The 24851-nt window shown below is 36.8% G+C and overlaps 1 protein-coding gene and 1 pseudogene across 3 annotated transcripts in view; one reads left to right on the top strand and one right to left on the bottom strand.

Moving 5' to 3' along the window:
• ANKRD17 (ankyrin repeat domain 17) overlaps positions 1 to 24851 on the top strand; it is a 177630-nt gene that overhangs the window by 138065 nt on the left and 14714 nt on the right. For all 3 annotated transcript variants that reach the window (XM_012464408.2, XM_012464409.3, XM_012464415.2), the window contains 7 exons: positions 1170 to 1265; positions 3162 to 3278; positions 14018 to 14189; positions 16800 to 17247; positions 18043 to 18198; positions 20649 to 20798; positions 22330 to 23963. In XM_012464408.2, the coding sequence (XP_012319831.1) occupies positions 1170 to 1265; positions 3162 to 3278; positions 14018 to 14189; positions 16800 to 17247; positions 18043 to 18198; positions 20649 to 20798; positions 22330 to 23963 (2773 nt within the window). The remainder of the gene's footprint in view (positions 1 to 1169; positions 1266 to 3161; positions 3279 to 14017; positions 14190 to 16799; positions 17248 to 18042; positions 18199 to 20648; positions 20799 to 22329; positions 23964 to 24851) is intronic.
• Positions 15157 to 15511, bottom strand: LOC110567234 (large ribosomal subunit protein mL41-like; annotated as a pseudogene).

Here is a 24851-nt window from a genome sequence, read left to right as displayed (position 1 = left end):
CAAACTCTTCATCCTATTTGAGTTCACATTGAGATCTCTAATCTCTAGAGGTTGTACAAGTTTGGCAGTTTTTATCATTCATTTGGAGAAATACATATTTTTATGTGTTATTACTCTATTATTTTTATTAGTTATTACTCTAGTATCTAACATGCATATATCTTTCCAAACAGACTTATTGACTTCAGATGAGCAGTACTTATCTTTTATACTCTTACGTAATCTTACGTTCCATTATTTCTTGAGTACCTACCATGTGCAACTGTGGGCTAGAGTACTATGTTATATAGAGTGCAACAGCCATACTTTTTAAATTTTAATGTAATTAAATTGGAGAGATAAGATCCATACCTAAAGTCAGGTAACTGTTTGAGTTGCCTCATATAAAGATTGTAGAAGTATTGGAGAGATCCTTAAGGAATGATGCAAGTGGATTTAAGCTATTCATTAGAAGATAGCTATTCATTTAGAGGAAAGGTTTAGAAACATGTGGTCTAAAAGGAAAAGATAGAAGCAATGAAAAAATATATACTAAAGATTAACAGCTGATTACCCAGACTGGCTAACTTTAGACATTGTGTCAGAAAGCAACAGTATGGGCTAGAGAAAGTTGGAATGGCTCTTAAGAAGTAGGAAAGGGCAAGTCTAAAGATTTTGAACTTAGATACCAACCTGTGCTACAGTGGATAATATAATCATAGCTTATTCTTCATGGAAGTATATGTTCTTTCACACTTACCTAGGACAGTACTATACATTTGTTTTTTATCTGAAGGAATGGAAAAACAAAATTACTATTTTTGCTCTTTTAATCCTTAGAATGGAAACTAGACTCTCATAGTTAGGGAGTTAGCAAAGAAAAAAATAAGATTTCCTCTTCTTCAGATATATCCCCTACTTGTTATTGATTTGGGGATTATTGTTTTTTTTATTCAGAGTTGTTTAGAATTTTAGGTCATATTATTCTGTACTTTTTTTGGAGGGTAGGATGAGAATGATCAATGTAGTTTTAACTCATTGGAACCAAAGCCTGTCTCTTTTTTATTTATAGTGTAAATAGGCAATTTAGTCTTTACTTTGTGGCACTAAATTATAAAAGTTAGTTCAGGCACAGATGTACTGAATTGTTAGAGTCTGTTTTCAATCTGACATTGATATCTATTTTTTAGGGTCATGTGAAGGTGGTGCGCTACTTAGTCAAAGAAGTCAATCAGTTTCCATCAGATTCTGAATGTATGAGATACATAGCAACCATCACTGATAAGGTAATATGTTGTTCACTATATGAGCAAGGGACTCTATTTGGTTAATATATCTTCTATTCTAAGAAAAATTCTTAGTTTGAGTAGTAAAGCATAATATATAGCCATTTTCATTTATCTAGTATTTGGGAATGAAGTATGTCATTTAAGAGATTCTTGCAGATTATTTACTTACCTAATGAATCAGTTAAACATCCTTGCTATAGGATTACCTTATCTCTAAAAGTAATACTTGAGGCCAGGTGCAGTGGCTCACCCTTGTAATCCTAGCAGTTTGGGAGGCCGAGGCAGGTGATTTGCAAGAACTCAGGAGTTCGAGACCAACTTGGCCAACATGGGAGACCCCATCTCTACAAAAATACAAAAATTAGCCTGGCATGTTGGTGTGTGCCTCTATTCCCAGCTACTTGGAAGGCTGAGGCACAAGAATCGCTTGAACCCGGAAGGCGGATGTTGCATTGAGCCAAGAGTATGCCACTGCACTCCAACCTCAGCAACAGAGCGAGACTCTGTTTCAAAAAAAATAATAAAAATAAATTCTTGAGCTAATTTAATTGTTATATGAACACTAAGTAATTCAAAGCAACATGTTGTTATTCATTAGTGCTGTCTTCTGTATATATATGTTATCCAGACTGATAACTATTTTGAGAAAGGAATCTGATTTTTACTTCCCAGTAAAATGAACATAGTACTTTTAATCATGAGCAAGAACTCTTGAACATGATATAAAAGTTAGGGTAACTAACTTTTAATTTTAACTAAGTTTGAGAATGAATTGGCTAGGAATTTTGCAGGAAATGTAGGGAAGATAAAATTGAATCCTTTTAGAGATGGAATTGAGACCTTCTCCTGGAGACATTTTGATTTGGAGTTTATACTAACACTTAATAAAATCCTAACACATGCCTCACAAAACCAAAGAGGCCAACAAATCTTAAAAATGTCTTCCTATTACGTTTACACAGTTGCTATTACAAGATAGTAAGCTTTTCCCTATAGGTTTTAATTTAAACTAGCTAGGTCACTGTCTTTCCTGGCTCTAGATTTGTCTGTGACAATTAATATTCCTATATATGACAGGTTTTTAGGAGCAGAGGAGGAGATTAAAAATAAATATTTAAAAATATTATGTTAATAATTTTAATACTACTAAGAATAAGACTGGTTCAGTGGCACACAGCAGTATTCTCAGGTACACATTAGTCTCATGTACTTGGGAAGTTGAGGTAAGAGGATCACTTGAGCTCAGGAGTTAAAGGAGACAGTGTACTGTGATTGTGCCTGTTAATAGCCACTTCATTTAAGCCTGGGCAACGTAGCAAGGCCTAGCTCCAAAATTAAATAAATAAAAATTTTATAAAAATAAGGAAATACTGCTTTGCTGCCCTAAAGTGTGACTTGAGAATGAAATCACTGAGAAAATTATATAAGTAGACATAACTGATTCCTTTATAAGTGATTCTTGTACATGAAATTGAGCAACAAAGCTTAAATATTTGAGGGCATTTCTTTTAAAAGTTTTCAAATCTGTTTTCTTTGTTGACATTGACTATTTCCTTTAGCCTGTTAATCAGCCAACATAAATTACTATAGTTCTGTTTGCTGTATAATTTCTTATATTTAGAGGATAAATGATTTTAGTTTCTAAAGTGCCAGTTAAATAGATATTATTTGGAAGAATAGCAAAGCTGTTCTTTGCTTATTTACTTGTACATATTCCTAAATATACCACGTTAATTATGTTTTTATTTGCACGCTTTTTTGCCTTTCTTCCCCCTTTTATTGATCTTTATTGCTTAGGTCTGAGTACCTTAATAAAGATCTTCATGATTTTAAGAATTTCTGTAAATGGGAATTGTTCTGTGAGCCTGGAAACATCTTAATTTTTCATTATAGGAGATGCTGAAGAAGTGTCATCTTTGTATGGAGTCAATAGTACAAGCCAAAGATAGACAGGCTGCTGAAGCAAACAAAAACGCCAGCATTTTGTTAGAGGAGTTAGACTTGGAAAAGGTAATAATAATCTTTATATGTGAAAATCATCCACTTTTTTCCATCTTGTTTTCTCTTCTTTTGCTTTGTAATCCATTGTTTTTTTGTTTTGTTTGCTTTAAGTTATGTACAAAGTTTCTCTCTACATTTGGCTCAAAGTGTGGAGAGAATTATGAGTACATTGACATCATTAAAAGCTTCTCTTTGTAATGAAATTAACAAAATTTTGTTATAGGTACTGCATTGATCTGGAAGTCAGAAAACTTAGCTTCTAGTTCTGGATTTTAGTCTTATCTCAGCTAATGATCTCTTAATTCTCAACCACATCTGTTGTTTTTTTAATCTTAGACCTTGTAAGGTATCCCTAGCAGGTTTATCACAAGTACCAAATGCACTACCAAGGCGTAACCAACTAGTGAATACAAACCTTGGAATGTCTAGAGTACACTTTTTAAATGGGTGACTTCTATTGTACTTTTCTCTTTCAGGCAGACTACAGCATCATTCCCATCTATTCCTATGGGGAGTAAAATACACCAAACAGCATATAGTCAGACAGTCTTATAGTTTCTTCACTCTCCTTTTCTGCCACATTTCCTCCCATAATTCTGTACTCTAGAACTTAATTGAATAGTAATCATAGGAAAAGAATTGGTTTGGCATTGAATATTATGGAACTACCATATTTCATCTTTTATAAAAAGGTCAATGGCTGGGCACAGTGGCCCACGTCTGTATTCCCAGCACTTTGGGAGGCTGAGGCGGGTGGATCACTTGAGGTCAGGAGTTTGAGACCAGCCTGGCAAACATGACACAACCTCATCTCTACAAAAAAGAAAAAAATTAGCTGGGCATGGTGGTGCACGCCTATAATCCCAGCTACTTGGGAGGCTGAGACAGGAAAATCACTTGAACCTGGGAGGCGGAGGATGCAGTGAGCTGAGATCGTGCCATTGCACTCCAGCCTGGGCAGCAGAGTGAGACTCTGTCTCAAAAAATAAATAAAATTTTTTTAAAAAGGTCAAAAATGATATCAAATTTAACATGTGCTATTTAAATTTATAAAGGATATACAGTGATAATTATGAATATGCCTTTTTTGACCTGTTAGCTACATTCTTTTTTACTATACTTGCTTTCTTTATTAAGCTCTACATTTCATCCTGAATCAAAGTACTTTATTCTAATTTAAATTTGAAAATACTGTTTTCTCAAAAAAAATGTATTTGATTTTAGAGGCTCTTCATTCTAAAAATTTCTGGTTTATATTCAGAGCAAATTAAAGTTAGCTTTTTTGGCCATTTAAAAATTTGAAAAGAATGTGAGTGCATTGAGAGATATAATGACCAGTATAACTATTACTTGACCTATTTTTATTTTCAGTACCTAACATTTAATGCCTGCTAAATATAAGGCTGTATAATAGGGCCAAGTTGTGTGATAGAAGTTATATGATAGAATACATATTTTATTCTTTAAATTTTTGGTTTTTTATTATAATAGTGTGCTGTTTAAACTGTGAAACCGACAAAGATAAGAAAAGATCAACGCTATCATTTTAAGATAAATTAAGTTAGAAACCTGGTATGGTTGTTTTAAAACCTTTACCTCTGCAATTACCCATAAGGCCTTTTAAGACCCTACAATGATCTGCCTTCCCACACCATGCCTTACACCTCTCTGGCCTTGTTTTTTTATTACTCTTTCCCTTAGTCACCTTGCTCTGTCCATACTGACTATCCTCCTTTTGTTCCTGCTGTCAGCAGCATCTTCCATCAGTGTCCCTCAGATGTCCTCATGTTTTTGTTTCCTCTTCACAAGCACTTTTCTGCTCTTCTCTGCTTTATTTCTCACTTTTCAACATTGTAAATACTGCATTCATTCAAAATACTTAGTTATCTTGTTTGTCTGTCTCCACCACTGGAACATATGTGCCATAAAATAGTGTCTGGCATGTAGTAGGTACTCAATAAATATTTGTTGAATGTATAAATATTCACACATATTGTGATGGTGTACTTTCTTAAAAAACAGAATCACGCAAACATATTAGTCTAATACTTGCTTTTCCCTGTCTTAGTAACTGATGGATATTGTCATTTGTTAGTGATTTTAAATAAGTGCAGAATAGTTGATACTAAGTTTGTTTCCAGTTTTTTTGTCACTACAAATAATGTAATAAACATCCTTATACATATTTTAAAAATATTTTGCTCCTTTTATTTTTATGAAATAAGTTCTTTCATGTCAGTCAACATACAGTAGTCCCTTTATTTGGGGTTTTGCTTTCCCTGTGGTCTGAAAATGTTAAGTGGAAAATTCCAAAAATAAACAATTTCATAAGTTTTATGTTGCACGCCGTTCTGAGTAGCTTGATGAAATTTTGCGCCGTCCTATTCTTTTCTGTCTGGGACATGAATCTTCCTTTTGTCCAGTGTATCCACTTAGTAGCCATCAGCTATCTGTTGAAGTATCACAGTGCTTGTGTTCAAGAAACCCTAATTTTACTTAATAATGGCCCCAGAGTTCAAGAGTAGTGTTACTGGCATATTGTTATAATTGTTCTATTTTATTGTTACTGTTGCTTATCTTCCATTGTGCCTACTTTATAAATTAAATTTTGTCATGAGTTTCTATGAAAAAAACATAGTATATATACAGTATCCAGTACCATCCAAGGTTTCAGGCATCAACTGGGGATCTTGGAATGTATTTATTCATCATGGATAAGGGAACACTACTGTATTTTTAAGTTAGTAGGTACTTGCAGAATGTTTTCCTACTACCACCAGCAATGTACCAACGCCATTTCCTTGTATTCTTGCTAGCATTATTTAACCTTAATGTTTATACTTTCAAGAGGTTTAGTTTTAAGGGAAGTCAAGAGAAACTTTTTTTAAATGTCATTGTATATTTTTCCATAATATTATAAACAAAAGGTAATGAAGAATTCTTAATCATAAATTAATTCTGTCTAAATTGATTCCTCCACATGCATTGTACACTTTTATGTATAGTTTTGAGTGAGCGTGGAACATATGTAAAATTTTAAATTATAGAGGCCCCTTTTTTCCTGAACTACAGCCCATATTTTTATTTGAAAGATTTTCAGATTGGGATATTAGAGTTTAGTTCACTATTTTTTAATTACAATTTACATCTGGGAAAATGTACTTCTGGCTTCATCGCTGGAGTTGGTCCTGACTGGTCTGAGTTGAGATTCTCCATACATAACTTATTCCTTGTATAAAAATGCCTCTTTGGTCAGTCTAATTTTGAAAATTTGGTTTATAAAAACTGCTGCAGAAAGCTGGGCATGATGGTACATGCCTGTAGTCCCAGCTACTCGGGAGGCTGAGGCCCAGGAGTTCAAATCCAGCCTGGCCAACATAGTGAGACCCAGTCTCTACAAAAGAAAAAGAAATCAGTGGTCACTATATTAAGGACATTAGATTTGTTAACAGTTATTCTGTAAACATTTATTTTTTGCGCATTTACTAAGTGGATGAGTCCCTGCTCTGGAGTAGTTCCATCTGGTCAAGCTACAGAATCCTCTTAACGGTTAATTGCTTGCTCTCTTAGAACATTAACAACTGAGTTATGTTCTTGGATGTTAGAATCCCTAGAGATATTTTAAACTTACATTTTTGATATAGTTATTTCACCCCCTTCACTTCATTTTAGTCTTTTCCCTCTACCTTTTTTTTCTTGTTTTTTGTAAACTTTTACGGAGCTAGGTAATAGTATATTTTCCAAACACAACCTATCCCATTCTCGATTTCACACATTTCATTCTCTGATTATTGCTTTCTATCTTTCCAACTTTACTTCCTCTAGAATTCTACTTTTAATAATCCTGCCAACACCACCGACCAATAAATGGTAAGAACCATTTATATCATACTACCCTTTCATTGTTCCTTACTCCTTTCTTTCTTATTCTCACATGAACCTCAGTAACTAAATGTGTTGAGAAAAAACAATCTTTACGACGAATTTTACTTGAAATGTGTGACAGTGAACCCTTTTATGCTGACCAGCGAACTCTTTTAATCTGACCAGTACAAGATTTTCCTATCTCTTTAATGCTGACCAGTAGTTAAAATGCTGCATTTCCTTAGTTTAATTTAGTCTTCCATTCATCTAGACTACTGTTTCTTACTTTCTCCCTCATCCTAAGAACTCCAGCACCACCTCTCTGGGTTTCACCTTCAGTAGGTGACCTTGCATCCTGAGAAAATTGAAGCATCGGAAAATTTGTAAAGACTTTGCCTACACCATCTGTCTGCCCACCAATACTGCACCTCCTCTTCTTTACCTTTAATGAGAAAATGGAAGCATCAGAAGAAGACTTCCAAGGGCTTTTCCCACCCTATCTATCCACCCACCAACATCTACATACATATACTTCCTACTAGTGACTAGATAAACTTTTTTTTTTTGAGACGGAGTCACCCAGGCTGGAAAGCAGTGGCATGATCTCGGCTCACTGCAACCTCCGTCTCCCTGGTTGAAGTGATTCTCCTGCTTCAGCCTCCCAAGTAGCTGGGATTACAGGCATGTACCCTCATGCCCTGCTAATTTTAACATTTTTAATAGAGATGAGGTTTCACCATGTTAGCCAGGCTGGTCTCAAACTCCTAACCTCAGGCAGTCTGCCAACCTTAGCCTCCCAAAGTGCTGGGAATACAGGTGTGAGCCACCGCACCTGGCCTAGATAAACTTTGGATAGCCAGTTCCTTCATTGTGTACCAGATCCTATTTAGTCTCAGCAGTACTGTCGTAGCAATTCTTTCTATTTTTTCCTTCTCTTGAATTATTCTTGTCAGCATACACACTTACTTCTCCAGTCTTAAACACAGAAAACCTTTTGACTTCAACCCTCTTGCCTCAACTTTTTAGCTACAGACCCATTTCTCTGCTCCCCTTTGCAGCAGAAATCCCTGAGTCACCGCTTTTATTCACCTCCAGTTTTCTTCCATTATCCTGAATCTGTTCCTGACAGGCTGGCTCTCATTCCCACAACTCACTAAAATTATTCTTTTGTGATCTCCAGTGACTTTTTTGTAGCCAAATCCAATGGTTACTTCTCCCCTCTGTCTTTATCTTACTGAACTAATAACATTTGATATACTCTCTTCATTTGGCTTTCATGCCACTACAGGCTGTCTTTTTCCTCCTACCTGTATGGATGTTCCTGTCTCCTCTTGCTGATTCTCTCTCTTCTCCCCTACCTTTTAGCAAAGAGCCTTTTGACTCATTACATGGTCTTCTTTATCCACTGGTGGTCTTATCCTGCTTCCTAACTTTAAATGTACACCAGCTGATCCCAAATGTGTATCTCTAGCCCAGACTTCTTCGCTAAACTTCAGTCTCATATTCAGATAGCTACTCAACATGTCCATTTGAATACCTAATTAGACGTCTCACACTTGATGTGCTGAAATATGAACTCCTGATTTTTGCCCACCTCAAACCCACAACTCTAATTGCACAGGCCAGAAACCTTGAAGTCACCCTTAATTTCTCTCTATACTCCATTGTGTTGAAAAATCTTGTTACCTTTGCCTTAAAATTAGCACTCAGGAGGCAGAGGTAGGAGGATCACCCAAGTCTGGGGAGGTCAACACTGCTACTGCACTCCAGCCTAGGCAACAGAGTGAGACCTTATCTCAAAAATACATAGATATAATCTTAATCACTTCTCACCATGGTTCAACAATTAATTTAATCTCATACCTGCATTACTACATTAGTCATTTAACTGGTCTCCCTGATTCCATCATTGCTTGTAGTTTATTCTTTATGTAGCACTCTGAGTGATCCTCTTCAGTCATCTAAATCAAATCATATCACACTTCTGTTCAGAACCTAACAGTGACTCTCCATTTTCCCATCGGTAAAAGATAGCTTTAAAATGCTCTGCAAGGCCTTAGGTGATCAAGCTTCCTGATACTTTTCCCTGAAACTCATTTTCTGTTGTTCTCAGCCATACTAGCTTACTTGAATATACTGGGTACAATTCTAACTTAGAGCTTTTGTACTGGCTCTTCTCTTTGCCTGAAATACTTCATGTCCTTCAGGTGTTCACTTCATCTCATGAGGGGTACACTGATTACCCTATTTAAAAATCAAAACCCCTCATTTGCCTCCATAGACACATTTTTCATCTTTCCCCTTTTTTACATTGTACTGATTACCTTTTAAAAAGCTTTACAATGTATGTATTCTATTTGTCTGTATCCATCCTCCCCTAATCAACTGAATGTAAACTTAGTGAAGGCAAGGATGTTTTATCCGCATTACTGATAAAACTAGAACCATGCATAGCACATAGCGAGTTACTAGAACATTTTTGTTGGATCCTTCCCCTGTCTTCCTTTGAAACTTTTTGATCTCTTTCTGCTGTTGATATTACTACTCTTTATTGAGAAATGAAATCTTGATGCCACCTTTTGGTTCTCAGTTATTTTTGCCTCTCATTCTTTACATGCAGTAAATGAATTACTTGGTAAGTTAACTTAGACCAGTGTCTGGCACATATTAGACCCTCTGTATGTTAGCTGTATCAGCATTGTCATCAAGATTATTATCATCATCATTACCATCACCTTTTATTTAGCTTTGGCAGTGTCTGTGTCTGCCTGCTGTTCCATCCACTTCCTCTCTGAGTGATCACTTTTCACCCCAAATTTTGCATTTGGCCTCTTAAAAGTCTCCCTATATACATATCTGTGTCCCTCTCTTATCTTTTGTCTTCAGTACTCCTTTTCTGTTCTAGTGTAACTTTTCCAGTTTCACATAATTTTTAATACTCAGGTGGGATGCCTTACTTTCTCCTCAGAAACCCTCAGTGCCTCTTCGGTGATTGCATAGGAAATTCTAAACATTCAAGTCTCCCTCCCTTATTTCTCCAGGCTCATCTTTCACTATGGTTCTCTACTCCTCACATATCCCATACACTTTCATATATATATAAATCTTCAGTATTTGTTTAGTCTGGACTGGCTCTCCTCAAGTCCTTAAATTCTCATCTTATAAAGCCTAATTCCTAAGTGTCACTTTTTGTTTCCTGAGCCCTCAATTAGAAATGACCAGTTGTGCAAGTGCCCTTTCCCACTCCACAGTGAGGTTATTCTACAACTTGACCCTTTTTCTCAAAGCCTCTAACCTCCCCTCACATACACTAACAAACAAGACAGCAGTTCTCCAACAAGTAAAATGAGATTTAGGCTTATGAGAGAAAGTAAGAAAAAATATACACAGTGAGACTGAATTTTTAGCCTTATTTTCTTAAGCCTCTGGACGTATTTGAATCTTCACGGTTTAGTTACTGTTTCCATTTGCTCTGTGAGATTTTCTATTAGTTGTTAGCACCTCTTCCTGTGCCTTTATCTTCAGTGTCCACTGTTTTAATAATTCCTACCCACTACCTACAGCTTCAGTCAAGGTAAATGTACAGTCAAGGTAGCTCTGTCCCTAATGGAACTTTTTCTCAAATTTAGTATTTTGTTTTTCTTTAAGTGCCTTACAATAATCTCTGTGTCTTATTAACTCTATTTTAAATTAATTGTCAGCTCAGACCCATGTGACCTGGCTTCTCCAATAAACTAACTGGTAGAGGTAACCAATAGTATCTTAACTGACAAATCCTTTTTTTGAAATTTAATCTTATTTTTTGTTTCTTTTCACTTACAAAGCACGCCAAATCCATTTACCTCTTTTCAGTTCTTATTGACACCCACCTCTTTGTGAGGTTTACCAATGTTGATCTGGCTTTCCTTCTCCCTTTCTTCTGTCTGTCTTCCTCTATCTGATTATGCCTTTCAGAAGCCTCATTTGTTCTTCCTTTATCCCTTAGATATTCTCTCTGTCGCACACACACACATACATATAAACACACTCCCTTTCTCTGTCTCTCTCTCTCTCTCTACATATATAATTTATATAGTTTATTATATATAGTAAAATAGTAGGTATGTGTGTGTATGTATACACACACACACCCACACACACAGAGTTACACCTTTTTCCTCTGGTGACCTCATTTGTTAGTTTCAGCTACCACCTGCAAACCTGTGATGTCTTTTAAATCCTATATCTGTTGATCTACACTTGCTAATTCTGCTAACTTTTAGAGCTCCATGCCATGTAAAGTTGGGCCATTTTTGTAGCCATAGTCTGGCATCTCCCCCTAGAAAGTTTCCCTAGGACCTCTGAATTAGTGCCCTACTCTTAGTGAATTCAAAGGGTTAGTAAAATATGTCAGATTATCAAAATACCAGCATTAAAGTCTCAAAATTTAGAAACAAGTAAATACTTACCTCTTAGAGTTAAACTCTAAAGTTTTATGATCCAAACTCACTCTTGCCAAAGGGCCACCCCTAACTGACTCAATAAGCGGATAAGCAGTGATAAATTTGCATGTCTAAGACCCAGCCACATCCTATGACCTATCCAGACCTACCACCCCCATCCATCCACATCTAGGACATATGAACTCAAATGAAATCCTGCTTTCTAAATTAAAACTCTTATACTTTTAAAAAGTTCTCCACCCCCAACCCACCCCCCGACCTAAATAGCAATCATAATTATCTCCTGCTACCAGACAAGTTAAAAAATGCAGCAAAATGAAAAACACATCATGGATGAGGCAAAACCCTAAAACTTCATTTGCTGTTTTAAGCTTCCCCGAAACCATTCCTTTCCCAAGATTTTACTGTCCGTACAGATATGATACAGATAAAATACTGGTTTTGTTATTCCTAATTCTGAAGTAGACTTAATACACACCTGTAGCCATAGCTGCTTTGATAATGTTTTTGGTGCACGTTTCACCTTGGCTTTCCTCCTCCTCTTCCTCTTATACTTACTTACCCGTTCCACAGTCCAAGCTAGACAGCACAACCACACTTCTCCCTCCTTCACTGGGGTTCACGTGGAGAAGACACAAGGCTCAAATAAGCTGAGTCACACATGCTCAATTGCTTCTTTCAAACTCACCAATCAGATATTATTCCTCCCTTGTGGTGATCCAGGGAGTAAAGGTCACCAATTACTGTTTTCTTCCTAATACTTCAGCGGGGGCGAAAGCACCTCCTTTACTGATCTTCAGACTGGAGCTTGTATATGTCTGGTAGTCCAGCAGAAATTTCCAGGGTTACGATGTAGGCAGTTTCTGTATCTTTAACTTTTAGATGCATTCTTTCCTAAAATCAGTGTGTCTGAGCAAGTATGGGTATTGTACCTGCAGGTTCTCCTTCACTGTTTCCCTTTTCAGGAACAAGACTTATCTGTCATCTAGCCTAAGGTGAGTATGTTGCATTGCCCCAGGATGTAAAAACCTGGTGGTGGGCCAAACTCTTCAACAACCTAACAGAGAGCTGGTTTGATGGTAGTGGGTTATCAGAACTTATTAATGTTAGTGTCACTAAAGTTGGTATACAACCCCCCACTGCTAAATTTTGGCTTAAAAAAAAAAAGAATGAACCGAAGAGAGGGTTAATTTGAAAGGCAGGACAGAGAGTATCTAGCAAAAGCACAACACTTAAAAGATGAAGTCAGAGTTTTGAATGAAAACTAAATATTATTTGACTTATGAATTTGTGAGGACTGGTTTCACATGTTGCTCCATCCCTTAACTGACATTGTTTTGACACATATTTAAAATACACATATAGTAATTCAGAATGCTAGATTATGGGTGGAGAATAGTTTTTAAAAAATATCTTTTAGGCCGGGCATGGTGGTTCATGCCTGTAATCCCAGCACTATTGGAGGTGGAGGCGGTTGGATCACCTGAGGTCAGGAGTTCAAGACCAGCCTGACCAACATGGAAAACCTCCCCCACCTTCCTTCTCTCTCTCTCTCTCTCTCTCTCTCTCTCTATATATATATATATATATATATAAATTAATTAATTAAAAACATCTTTTAGATGACATGTAGACAGAGTTTGAAGGTGATTTTCATTCCTTTATGAACCAAGAAGGAAAATAACTTTTATGGTTTTTTCTATATTTACACAAATTGATGCACAAAAAGGGTTTTCTTCCCTCATAAAAGTGATTATTATTAGTCTTCAGTTTCCCTTTTTTCTCCTAACAAATGTAAATTGGGAGCACTTTCCCAAGTATATATTTATAATATTTTCAGTGGCTGTCTAGTATTCTGTGAATTTATACTAGTTATTTATTCCTTCCCATTGATAGATTTACCTTGTTTGCATTTATTGCCATTATAATCAATTTTCAAAGAAAATTCCTGAAGCTGTGTTTTTTCACTAGAGATAGACATTTTATAGAATAAATTGTTAGGATAAGCAGTTTGTAATTTTTGTTAGGAGGCTTTCAGATTACTTTTTGTAAAATGTAAATATTCATACCCACAGCAGTAAAGAACTCAGTTTTTCAAACTCGTGTTGATATCTGATGCCTTTTTAAATTTTTGCCAAATTAATGATCAAAAAATGGTACTTTATCAGTTCAACTTACATTTCCTTAATGATTAAAAGCTATGTATCTGTTTATTATTTACCCATTTTAAACTTAGTCTTATATTGTTAATTTGATCTTGATATTGTAAAAATATTGCTTCTTTATAGTAGTTTGAATATGATCTTGATAAAACAATGAATTGAACTAGGTGACTTTGAATTTTATGATATCATGGTTTCCTTATGATTAAATGATTATGTGACAACTTTTTCTCCAGGGTAAATTTCAATGTTATATTTCTGCTTTATTGATCTTTAACAGTTAAGGGAAGAAAGTCGGAGGCTGGCTTTGGCTGCAAAAAGAGAAAAAAGAAAGGAGAAGAGAAGGAAGAAAAAGGAAGAACAAAGAAGAAAACTAGAAGAAATTGAAGCCAAAAATAAAGAGAACTTTGAACTTCAAGCTGCTCAAGAAAAAGAAAAGCTTAAAGTTGAAGGTATTTTCTCTTAACCATCCCATTTGTTTTATATTCTAGTTAAAATTGTATTTACTTGATTATTATTCACTCTTGAAAATAGCGTTTTATGTTATTAAGCCCTTAAGATAGGCCAGGCGCAGTGGCTCATGCCTGTAATCCCAGTACTTTGTGGCAGGTCAAGGTGGGAGAGCCACTTGAGTCTAGGCGTTCGAGACCAGGCTGGGCAACAAAGTGAGACTGTCTCTACAAAAAAAAAAAAAAAATGTATTTAATTAGCTGGGCACAGTAGCAGACTCCTGTAGTCCCAGCTAGCTACTGGGGATTGGGGGGAATGGGGAAATAAGGAGAGAAGATCACTTCAGCAGGGGATGTTGAGACTGCAGTGAGACATGATCTGGTACCACTATGCTCCAGCCTGAGTGACAGAGCAAGACCGTGTGTCCAAAAAATAAGAAAATAAGATACATGCATTTTTTTTGTTGACTGAATTCCTCCCTAACTATATCATGAAAAATTTCAAACCCACAGACAAATCGACAGATGATAAAATGAATACCTGAATTACAGTCCACCTAGATTAACAAAATTGTTAATATTTTACCATATTTGCTTTATTTTTCTCTTTAAGTAATTACACATTTTTTTCTGAGCCATCTGAAAATAAATGGCAGACATCTTGGCATTGCACCTATAAATACTTTTTTTTTTTTTTTTTTTTTTTTGAGACATAGTCTTTGCTCTTTTGCCGGGCTGGAGTGCAGTGGCACAATCTTGACTCACTGCAACCTCCATTTCCAGGGTTCAAGCTATTCTCCCACTTCAGCCTCCCGAGTAGCTGGGTAGGCATGCGCCACCATGTCTAGCTAATTTTCGTTGTTTTGTTTTTTGTTTTAGCTGGCAAAGACCTTTAATAGAAATGACATGAGGGCAGGCCGCCCCTCCCCGGGGATGCCTCTAGCTTGCAGCCGCCACTCATACTCCCCTGCTAGCGCAGTTAGTTCCTAGGGTATAGCTGGAAGAGCTTTCCCTCCTGTGTGAGCTCGAAGTCTACTCTTCCAGGTTGTCAGAGTCGAAGGTGCCGTCTTTGGAGTCCTTTTCGGTGGCAGGCACCACGGCTTCGCTGAAGAGCCACGTGGCTGGCCATCAGCGGCGCGGTATTTCACGTAGGGCTTGAGCTTGAAGCCGGTCAGATCCAGGACTACGAACTCCGGTACCTTCTCCTTGATCTGCACGACTCTCCAGCCTGTGGCGAGAACGTCGGTGCCCTTAGCACCCCGGCCCTTGCTCATCCGGTCCGCACCCAGGACCGGGCAGCTTGCCGTTGCACCCAGGACGCCCATGCGGCGTCCTGCACTGGAGATCCTGCAAGCACTCCACGCGGCCCCGCAACGGCTCCGGCGTCCTGATTTTTGTATTTTTAGTAGGGACTGGGTTTTGCCAAGTTGTCCAGGCTAGTTTCTAACTTCTGATCTCAAGTGATTACTCTCCCACCCCTCAGCCTCCCTAATTGCTGGGATTATAGGCGTGAAGCCATCGCGCTGGGCACCTATAAATAATTAAGCCCACATCCCAAGAATGACATTTGCTTGAATCATCATAATACCATTTTAGGTATTATAAATGGTAATTTCATAATATCTACAACCCAGACTATAGTCAGATTCCTTCAAGTGAGGGAATTATTTTTAACTAGGGTAATCAAAAGGTTATTTGAGATGGAAGTATAGTAATCCTGTCCCTTCATATCCACAGAGGTTGGTTTCCAGGACCCTCATGAATACCAAAATTCAGATACTCAAGTCTTTTATATAAAATGGTATAATATTTGCATTAAAATTATGCGCATTCTTTCCTATACTTTAAATCATCTCTTTATTACCTCTACTACCTAATATAATGTGAATGCTATGTAAATAGTCATGCTGCTTTTTTTGTTTGTATTATCTTTTATTGTTTTGTTTTTCTAATACTTTCAAGCCGGTGGTTAAATCTATGTAAAGAGAGGACTGACTGTATTGTAAGAAGGAACCATTGCACCTTCCATTGCACCAAAAATATGTGCACACAGTGTGTGTGCGTGTTTTAATTTCCCCCTTCTCCAGAGTTTTATTTTGAAAATTTTCGAACTATAGAAGAGTTTAAAGATTAATATGGTGAACACCTATATGTCACCTACATTTTTAAAACATTTTGCCACATGTGGGATGTGTGTTCTCTTTTTTAAGTAGTTTGCATGTAAGCTATACACAACAGGTGAAATCACCCCTAGATACTTGATTATGTATTTCCCAGAAAAAGGACATTATTTATATAACTGGACAACATCATTATTATACTTAAGAAATTTAATTATTACATAATAATATGTAATATACAGCACATATCTATATTTTCCAAGCTGTCCCCAAAATATTTTTTATAGCTATCCGCTATTCTTTGAACAGGACATAGGGACACAGAGTGTATCAGTCATATACAGCTCATTACCAATGAATGTGAGAGTAACTTAAATGGCTAATAGTAATGGAATAACACTCCAGGATTTTTCTTTTCTTCAAGTGCTTATAGTTAAATACATTCTGGGAATACTTAGAACTTGCTAATTCAGTATTACTGCTACTTTTACAGATGAGCCTGAAGTCTTGACAGAGCCTCCAAGTGCCACAACCACTACTACCATAGGTATATCTGCAACCTGGACAACTTTGGCAGGTTCCCATGGTAAAAGAAATAATACCATAACTACAACCAGTTCAAAGAGGAAAAACAGGAAAAATAAAATTACTCCAGAAAACGTTCAAATTATATTTGATGATCCACTACCAATTTCATACAGTCAGCCAGAGAAAGTGAATGGAGAGTCCAAGAGCAGCAGTACCAGCGAGAGTGGGGACAGTGATAACATGAGGATTTCCAGCTGCAGTGATGAAAGTAGTAACAGCAACGGCAGCCGAAAGAGTGACAATCATTCACCAGCTGTGGTCACTACCACTGTGAGCAGCAAAAAGCAGCCATCAGTTCTTGTTACATTTCCAAAGGAAGAGAGAAAATCTGTTTCTGGCAAGGCTTCAATAAAGTTAGTTCCAATTTTTATTTTTAATGTATATAGTGTCATCATGAAATACCTTATTGCTGAATGTTTTTGGTAAAGCAAGCAAATTTGCAACTTGCAAAATAGGATTTTTCTTTGTGCTAAAGAAGGTATAGTTTCAATTGAATTGAAGAATAAGCTTTTATTTAGATTTTGTACTAGTGAGACATCAAATTATTTTTACCATGTAATTCCTTTTTTTTGGTTGTTAAACTTAGCATATGAAAAGTATTGATTGTGGTTTCAAAGGGATAATTACTGTGATTCAACTCTGCTAAATGTGTCCCCTAGATTGTATCTTCTTAAAGTTGGTTCTTTAGGTTGAGTGCAATGCCTCATGCTTGTAATACTAGCTCTTTGGGAGGCCAAAGTAGGAGGATTGCTTGAGCCCAGGAGTTCAACACCAGCCTGGACAACATAGGGAAACCCTGTCTCTACAAATAATTTTTTGTTTTAATTAACCGATGTGATGCCATCTGCCTGTGGTCCCAGCTATTCAGGAGCCTGAGGCAGAAGGATCACCTTGAACCCAAGAGGTCAAGGCTGCAGTGAGCTGTCATTGTATTCTAGCCTGGGTAACAGAGCAAGACCTGTTTCAGAAAGAAAAAAATAAAATTGGCTGTTTATATTATATGCTAAATCTTGAGGAGAAGTGAAAAATAAGGTCCTCATTTGTTATTTAAAAATAAATTTTAAAAAATTGTGTAGTAGACTACCTTTATCATTTAAAACTTCTGCGTCTGTTCCATATTCAGTGTACTTTCCCTCTGTCTGTTAAAGATTGTCAGAGACTGTCAACGAAGGGACCAGTAATTCTCTATCTACTTGTACAAAATCTGGTCCATCTCCCCTTTCCTCTCCAAATGGGAAGTTAACAGTAGCAAGTCCTAAGCGTGGGCAAAAGAGGGAAGAAGGATGGAAAGAAGTTGTAAGAAGGTGAGTATTTTTTCTCATTCTATGTGCTTTATATTACAGTGAAGTGTTATTTACCTTTTAACTAAATTTCTCCTATTTTAAACTTTGCAAACAAGCTGATGGTTCAAGGCTAAATTTGACCAACAGAGAAAGCCTGTGCCATATTTCAGATGGAAAAAAAAATTATATGTTAATTTGGCCCCTCAAAAGTATTGGAGTTTGCTTTAAGAACTATTTTAGATTGTGTCTTTTTCAGCTTTGTTATCTCAAAGCCTTATATAATACAAAGAAATATTGTAAAAGCTACTTGTAAACATTTGATGAATGAGGACTGTTGATCTAATAATAACTGTTGTCTTTAAATCATAAGATAACTTTATTTCAAGGGTTTCAGGATAAAAATATTTTGTTTTGCTTGGGATTTTAAAAATAATATATATCAAAGAGTAGGAATACAATATCAGAAACTTAAAAGGAGTTAGACACCTGAAATCCAGAAAGAATATGGTCCATTGTAACTCTTTGATAACTTAAAGAACTTTCCAGAAATTTTACAAAAATTTAAACTTTTGGTTATCTGAAACAAAAGCTATAGTGAACCAAACTTTGTACTGTTAATCCCTAAGTGCAGCATACAGTTTTTTGGTTTATTTCATCCTAATTTTGGACCAAATCATGTCCCTGTCGTATCTATGTTTATTTCTGTCTCTGTCTTCACATACTACACATACATTCTCTCTCTGACTCCTTCACATACACACTCTATTAGACTGCTTGAAATCATATCATCAGAATATTCTCTATCCAATAATAAGATAATTTGGTTTTTGTATATGCATTTAATGTTGTGTTATACAAATAAGTTTTTCACTAATTTGGAAATTATGATCACTGGCTGATTATTATGCCCTTTAGGGAAAAAAGAATTGTCAGGTAACTAAGTTGTGTATACAAAGAACAGTAAAAAATTAGCTGGGCATATGATTCATGCTTGTAATCTCAGCTACTTGAGGAACTGAGGTGGGAGGATTGCTCGTGCCCAGGAGTTCGAGGCTGCAGTGAGCTATGATCACACTGCATTCCAGCCTAGGTGACAGAAAAAGACTCTGTCAAAAAAAAGAAAAAGGAAATCTGTACCTTTCCTGAACCTGAATGTTTAAAAGTAAAATGTAATTTTGCAAGTTTTAGATGGACTTTGCTTTTTTTTTTTTTTATTTGAGATAGCATTTCACTCTTGTTGCCCAGGCTGGAATGCAGTGGTGCAATCTCTGCTCAGTACAACTTCCTCTCCCTCGTAGGTTCAAGTGATTCTCCTGCCTCAGCCTTTCCACCCCGCACTCAGCTAATTTTTTGTGTTTTTTAGTAGAGATGGGGTTTTACCATGTTGGCCAGGCTGGTCTCGAACTCCTGACCTCAGGTGATCCATCCACCTCAGCTTCCCAAAGTTCTGGGATTACAGGCTTGAGCCACCCTGCCCAGCCTCAGATTTTGCTTTTTAAATTCTAGTAGGATTTTCTTTTTCCACACATTATTAAACATTTTTAGCAAGTTTTCATATTTGTGGATAGTCATTTTAATGCCACTAGAAGAATACAGGGAAATAGTGAATTTTTCTTTTCTTTTTTCCTGAGACAGAGTCTCGCTCTGTTGCCCAGGCTGGAAGGCAGTGACATGATCTCAGCCCGTGGCAACCTCCACCTCCCAGGTTCAAGCTATTCTCCTGCCTCAGCCTACTGAGTAGCTGGGATTACAGGCATATCCCACCATGCCCAGCTAATTCTTGTATTTTTTTTTTAGTAGAGATGAGGTTTTGCTATGTTGGTCAAGCTGGTCTCAAACTCTTGCTTGACCTCAAGTGATCTGCCTGCCTTGGCCCCCAAAGTGCTGGGATTACAGGCATGAGCCACCATGCCCAGTCCCGAATTTTTAATATCATTCTTTGGGTTATATATATTAGAGAATAAAAAGAAGCATGAGTAAAGCACCAAAAGGGACCCACAAGAAGTCTTTCTTGACTCTTGAAGCTTTAATTAGATGCCCAACCAGCATATATATATGCGTGTACACACATATTATTGCAACACTCATGACATGGTGGTGTTTTTTTCATAATTACTGTGTGCATAGTCAATATGTGTGGGCAGAAACCCATGCCTATCTTATTTACCATGAGTATTTGCATTAGCACAGCACATGTCTGCATAGTATCTGCTTTACGGATACAAGTGAAAAATGATAATTAACAAAGCAAACAGTCTTTGATAGTGAGATGAGAAGTTATAATAAAGCTTGTCTGTTGCTCCTGATTGCCTTGTCTCTGTTCATCTAGAGTAAGAGTAAATAGAAGAGGTTTATTCAACAATAGTCCGTACTTACAGAAAAACATTTTAGTAATACTCTTTCTCCTTTTTAAGATTACAACTACTATTGTTAATGATTAATCTTAATTTATATTTACCACTTTTAAACAGGTCAAAAAAAGTATCTGTTCCATCAACTGTGATATCCAGAGTGATTGGAAGAGGAGGCTGTAATATCAATGCTATTCGGGAGTTTACTGGTGCACACATAGATATCGATAAACAGAAAGACAAGACTGGAGACCGGATAATCACTATAAGGCAAAACTTTGTCTCTCATATTTTTTTCCTTTATTTTATTGCACTATAGCTTAATGAAATACAGCCATATGAGTTTTCAGGGGAACTTTGTATTAAATAGTGTACTTTTTAAAATGGGAATTTTATTGGTATTTGAGAAGATAAACCTTATAGTTTTCTTTTTTCCTAGTTAATATACTTTTGTGGAGTGTTTTAGAGAGTATTATAGGAATTTTGTATGCATGTGTAGCAAAAGTTTAAATAAACAGTTTCTGTACATAAACTGTTTATGTGACATGCTTAAAAATTTGTTCTGAGATTTTTAGGGAGGAAGTTTCCAACATTTTAAGCAGCGGGTTTTTGTCCTTCTCAAATTACCTTTGAGATTTGTTATTCTGAGATTGTATCTTTAGAATTTGAACTAGATTTGAATCTGAAGTGACAATATAACTTATCTTGAATAACTCATCGAATATATCTATGCCTGAATATTCTTAAAAGTGATGTTATAAGAAATCATAAGAATATAGAAAGCTATATTTAATTACTTTAAAGCAAATTCAAGTTTCTTTGAAAAAGAGTTTTATATTTTTTAGATGGCAGTTATAAGTTGGTGTGAGGCAGATACCCCTTTGCAGTATATGGAAGGGCTAATAGTTACATCATATCTGAAAAATAAGAAAGCAAGTAGCAATCTCTGTATTTTATTCATTGTCTTTTCTTTCTGAATTGTTTTTCCCTGGGTAGTTGGGTAGCCACAGCGTATCTTATCTAGAAAAGTGGGAACCATTCCTCCTGAACTCTCATATAAAAAAAACAAAATTAAAAAAAAAAAAAAGAGGCAACCAGATACCCTTTATGGGTAATTTCTCCCTTGGGTTTCCATAAATATCAAATATTTTCCTGAAGATCCAGCACTAAGGTTTTATATGGCTATTGTTGGCACTATCAGGATTCCTCCCTCATTTTAAGACATATTCCCAGAGGACTTAAAATAATTATCCTACTAATAGACAAACTACTAATGAATTTATAGTAGATGGAGTCATCCCAGATACCAGGATTTAAAATAAAATACTGTTTTCTTACTCGGTTGTATTATTTACCTTGTTTACTTATATTATTTTTAGTGTTGATTCAGTTTCAATATTTTTAGTATTAATCAAATGTTTCAGTAACATTGTAGATTACATAGGCTTTTGTGTGCAGTGGTTTTTCTAACTGTAGTGTATTTTACAGTAGGAAAATGATTTCTTAGTCTAAGCAAACAATAGTGAAATGTATTTTTGAAAAATAAGTCATTTACTATTTCTCTGAAAAATAGTCATTCAGGACAATTTATTGCTTTGTTTATAGAATATCTCAAGAATGGTAAGAAAATTGCTGCTCAGCTTTTGTTATCTGTCCTTTGGTATGTGTGTATGTATGTACACAAAATTTGTGTGTGTGTGTGTGTGTGTGTGTGTGTGTGTACATACATACATATTAAAAAAGGCTTTGCATACTTAAAAGTAAGGAAAATTCTACCTAACTTTTTTTTCTCAACTTATAGGGGTGGCACTGAATCAACAAGACAAGCAACTCAGCTGATTAATGCTTTGATCAAGGATCCAGACAAAGAAATTGATGAACTTATTCCAAAGAATCGTTTGAAAAGCTCCTCAGCAAATTCCAAAATAGGGTCATCAGCACCTACCACCACTGCTGCTAACAGTTCCTTAATGGGAATTAAAATGACAACTGTAGCTCTGTCATCAACATCTCAAACTGCCACAGCACTCACTGTGCCTGCAATTTCTTCTGCATCCACTCACAAAACCATTAAGAACCCAGTGAATAATGTGAGGCCTGGTTTTCCAGTTTCTCTTCCATTAGCATATCCTCCTCCACAGTTTGCACATGCTTTGCTTGCTGCTCAGACTTTCCAGCAGATCCGTCCACCAAGGTTGCCCATGACCCACTTTGGAGGTACTTTTCCACCAGCTCAATCCACTTGGGGTCCTTTTCCTGTCAGGCCTTTGAGCCCTGCCAGAGCTACTAACTCGCCTAAGCCTCACATGGTGCCTCGCCATAGCAATCAGAACAGCAGTGGTTCTCAGGTGAATTCAGCAGGTTCTTTAACTTCAAGCCCAACAACTACAACCAGTTCATCAGCTTCAACGGTGCCTGGTACATCTACAAATGGCAGTCCAAGTTCACCTTCTGTCCGAAGGCAGCTTTTTGTCACAGTTGTGAAGACATCCAATGCCACCACAACAACAGTCACAACCACGGCAAGCAACAACAGTACTGCACCCACAAATGCCACATATCCTATGCCTACTGCCAAAGAACACTATCCAGTATCATCCCCATCTTCCCCATCACCACCAGCCCAGCCAGGAGGGGTTTCTAGAAACAGCCCTTTGGATTGTGGATCAGCATCTCCAAATAAAGTGGCATCTTCCTCTGAACAGGAAGCAGGTAGTCCACCAGTAGTAGAAACAACAAACACTAGACCTCCAAACAGCAGCAGTTCTTCTGGGAGTTCATCAGCTCATTCTAATCAGCAACAACCTCCGGGATCTGTTTCTCAGGAACCAAGACCACCTCTTCAGCAGTCTCAGGTTCCTCCCCCGGAAGTTAGAATGACTGTTCCTCCTTTAGCAACAAGTTCTGCTCCAGTGGCGGTGCCTTCTACTGCCCCAGTGACTTACCCTATGCCTCAGACACAAATGGGATGCCCCCAGCCTGCTCCTAAAATGGAAACCCCTACTATTAGACCACCCGCTCATGGCACAACTGCCCCTCACAAGAATTCAGCTTCAGTGCAAAATTCATCTGTTGCAGTCCTCAGTGTCAATCACATTAAAAGACCTCACAGTGTTCCCTCTTCTGTCCAGCTACCTTCGACCTTAAGTACACAAAGTGCTTGTCAGAATTCAGTACATCCTGCAAATAAGCCTATTGCTCCCAATTTCAGTGCCCCCTTACCATTTGGGCCCTTTAGCACATTGTTTGAAAACAGCCCTACTTCTGCTCATGCCTTCTGGGGAGGATCTGTTGTTTCATCTCAGTCAACACCAGAATCTATGCTATCAGGAAAATCCTCATATTTGCCAAATTCAGATCATTTACATCAGTCTGATACTTCCAAAGCTCCAGGTTTTAGACCACCATTACAGAGACCTGCTCCAAGTCCCTCAGGTGAGTTTATATTTTCAGACATTCTGCAGCTGCTCATTTGCACAAGTGATATGACAATTCTTGGTCATTTTCTAATGTTATTACTCTCTTACTGGGCAATATAGACAAAGATTGTTGGATTCAGGTAACTCAGATGCTGTTGTATTATTTGCATTTAGTATGGTGGGTTTTTAAAAATCTTTTAAAAAGCTACAATAGATTTTTATTTAATTTTCCATACATAAGTCTTCTGGTCAGGCATTTTTTTTTTTCTTTTTTTTGTTTTTTTTGAGATACAGGCTCTGTCACCCAGGCTAAACCTCCACCTCCCAGGTTCAAGTGATTCTCCCACCTTAGTTTCTCTAGTAGCTGGGATTACAGACATGTACCACCACTCCCAGCTAATTTTGGATTTTTAGTAGAGATGCGGTTTCAACGTGTTGGCCAAACTGGTCTTGAACTCCCAACCTCAGGTGATCTGCCTGCCTTGGCCTCCCAAAGTGCTGGTATTACAGGCATGAGGCACCACGCCTGGCCTAGGCATATTTTTCTCTTTTAGAAGTCTCTTATGTTTTACTTTAATAAGGTAATGTCACCAAAAGTTTACATTTATTTCAAATACTAACAGAGATTTTAAAAATTGAGTTTTATTTCTGATTATCTTTTTTATTTCTAAAATTATTTAAAAAGTAGAGCTACACAGTCTGATATGGTAGCCAGTAATCGTGTGCACTTTAAATTTAAATTAATGAAAATTTTAAAAATAAAAAGTTTAGCTTCTTAGTCAGGCTATCCATATTTCAAGTGCTTAAAAAACACTTGAGGCTGTTAGCTACCAATGTGGACTGCAAAGATCTGAACATTTCTATTATTATCGAAAGTTCTATTGGGACAACACTGATATATCTA

This window comes from Aotus nancymaae, unplaced genomic scaffold (genome assembly GCF_030222135.1).
Source record: "Aotus nancymaae isolate 86718 unplaced genomic scaffold, 86718_ANA_hifiasm-v0.15.2.pri h1tg000006l, whole genome shotgun sequence".
Classification (NCBI taxonomy): domain Eukaryota; kingdom Metazoa; phylum Chordata; class Mammalia; order Primates; family Aotidae; genus Aotus; species Aotus nancymaae.
Note: the sequence above shows the minus strand (reverse complement) of the source record. Positions and strands in the feature narration are given on the sequence as shown.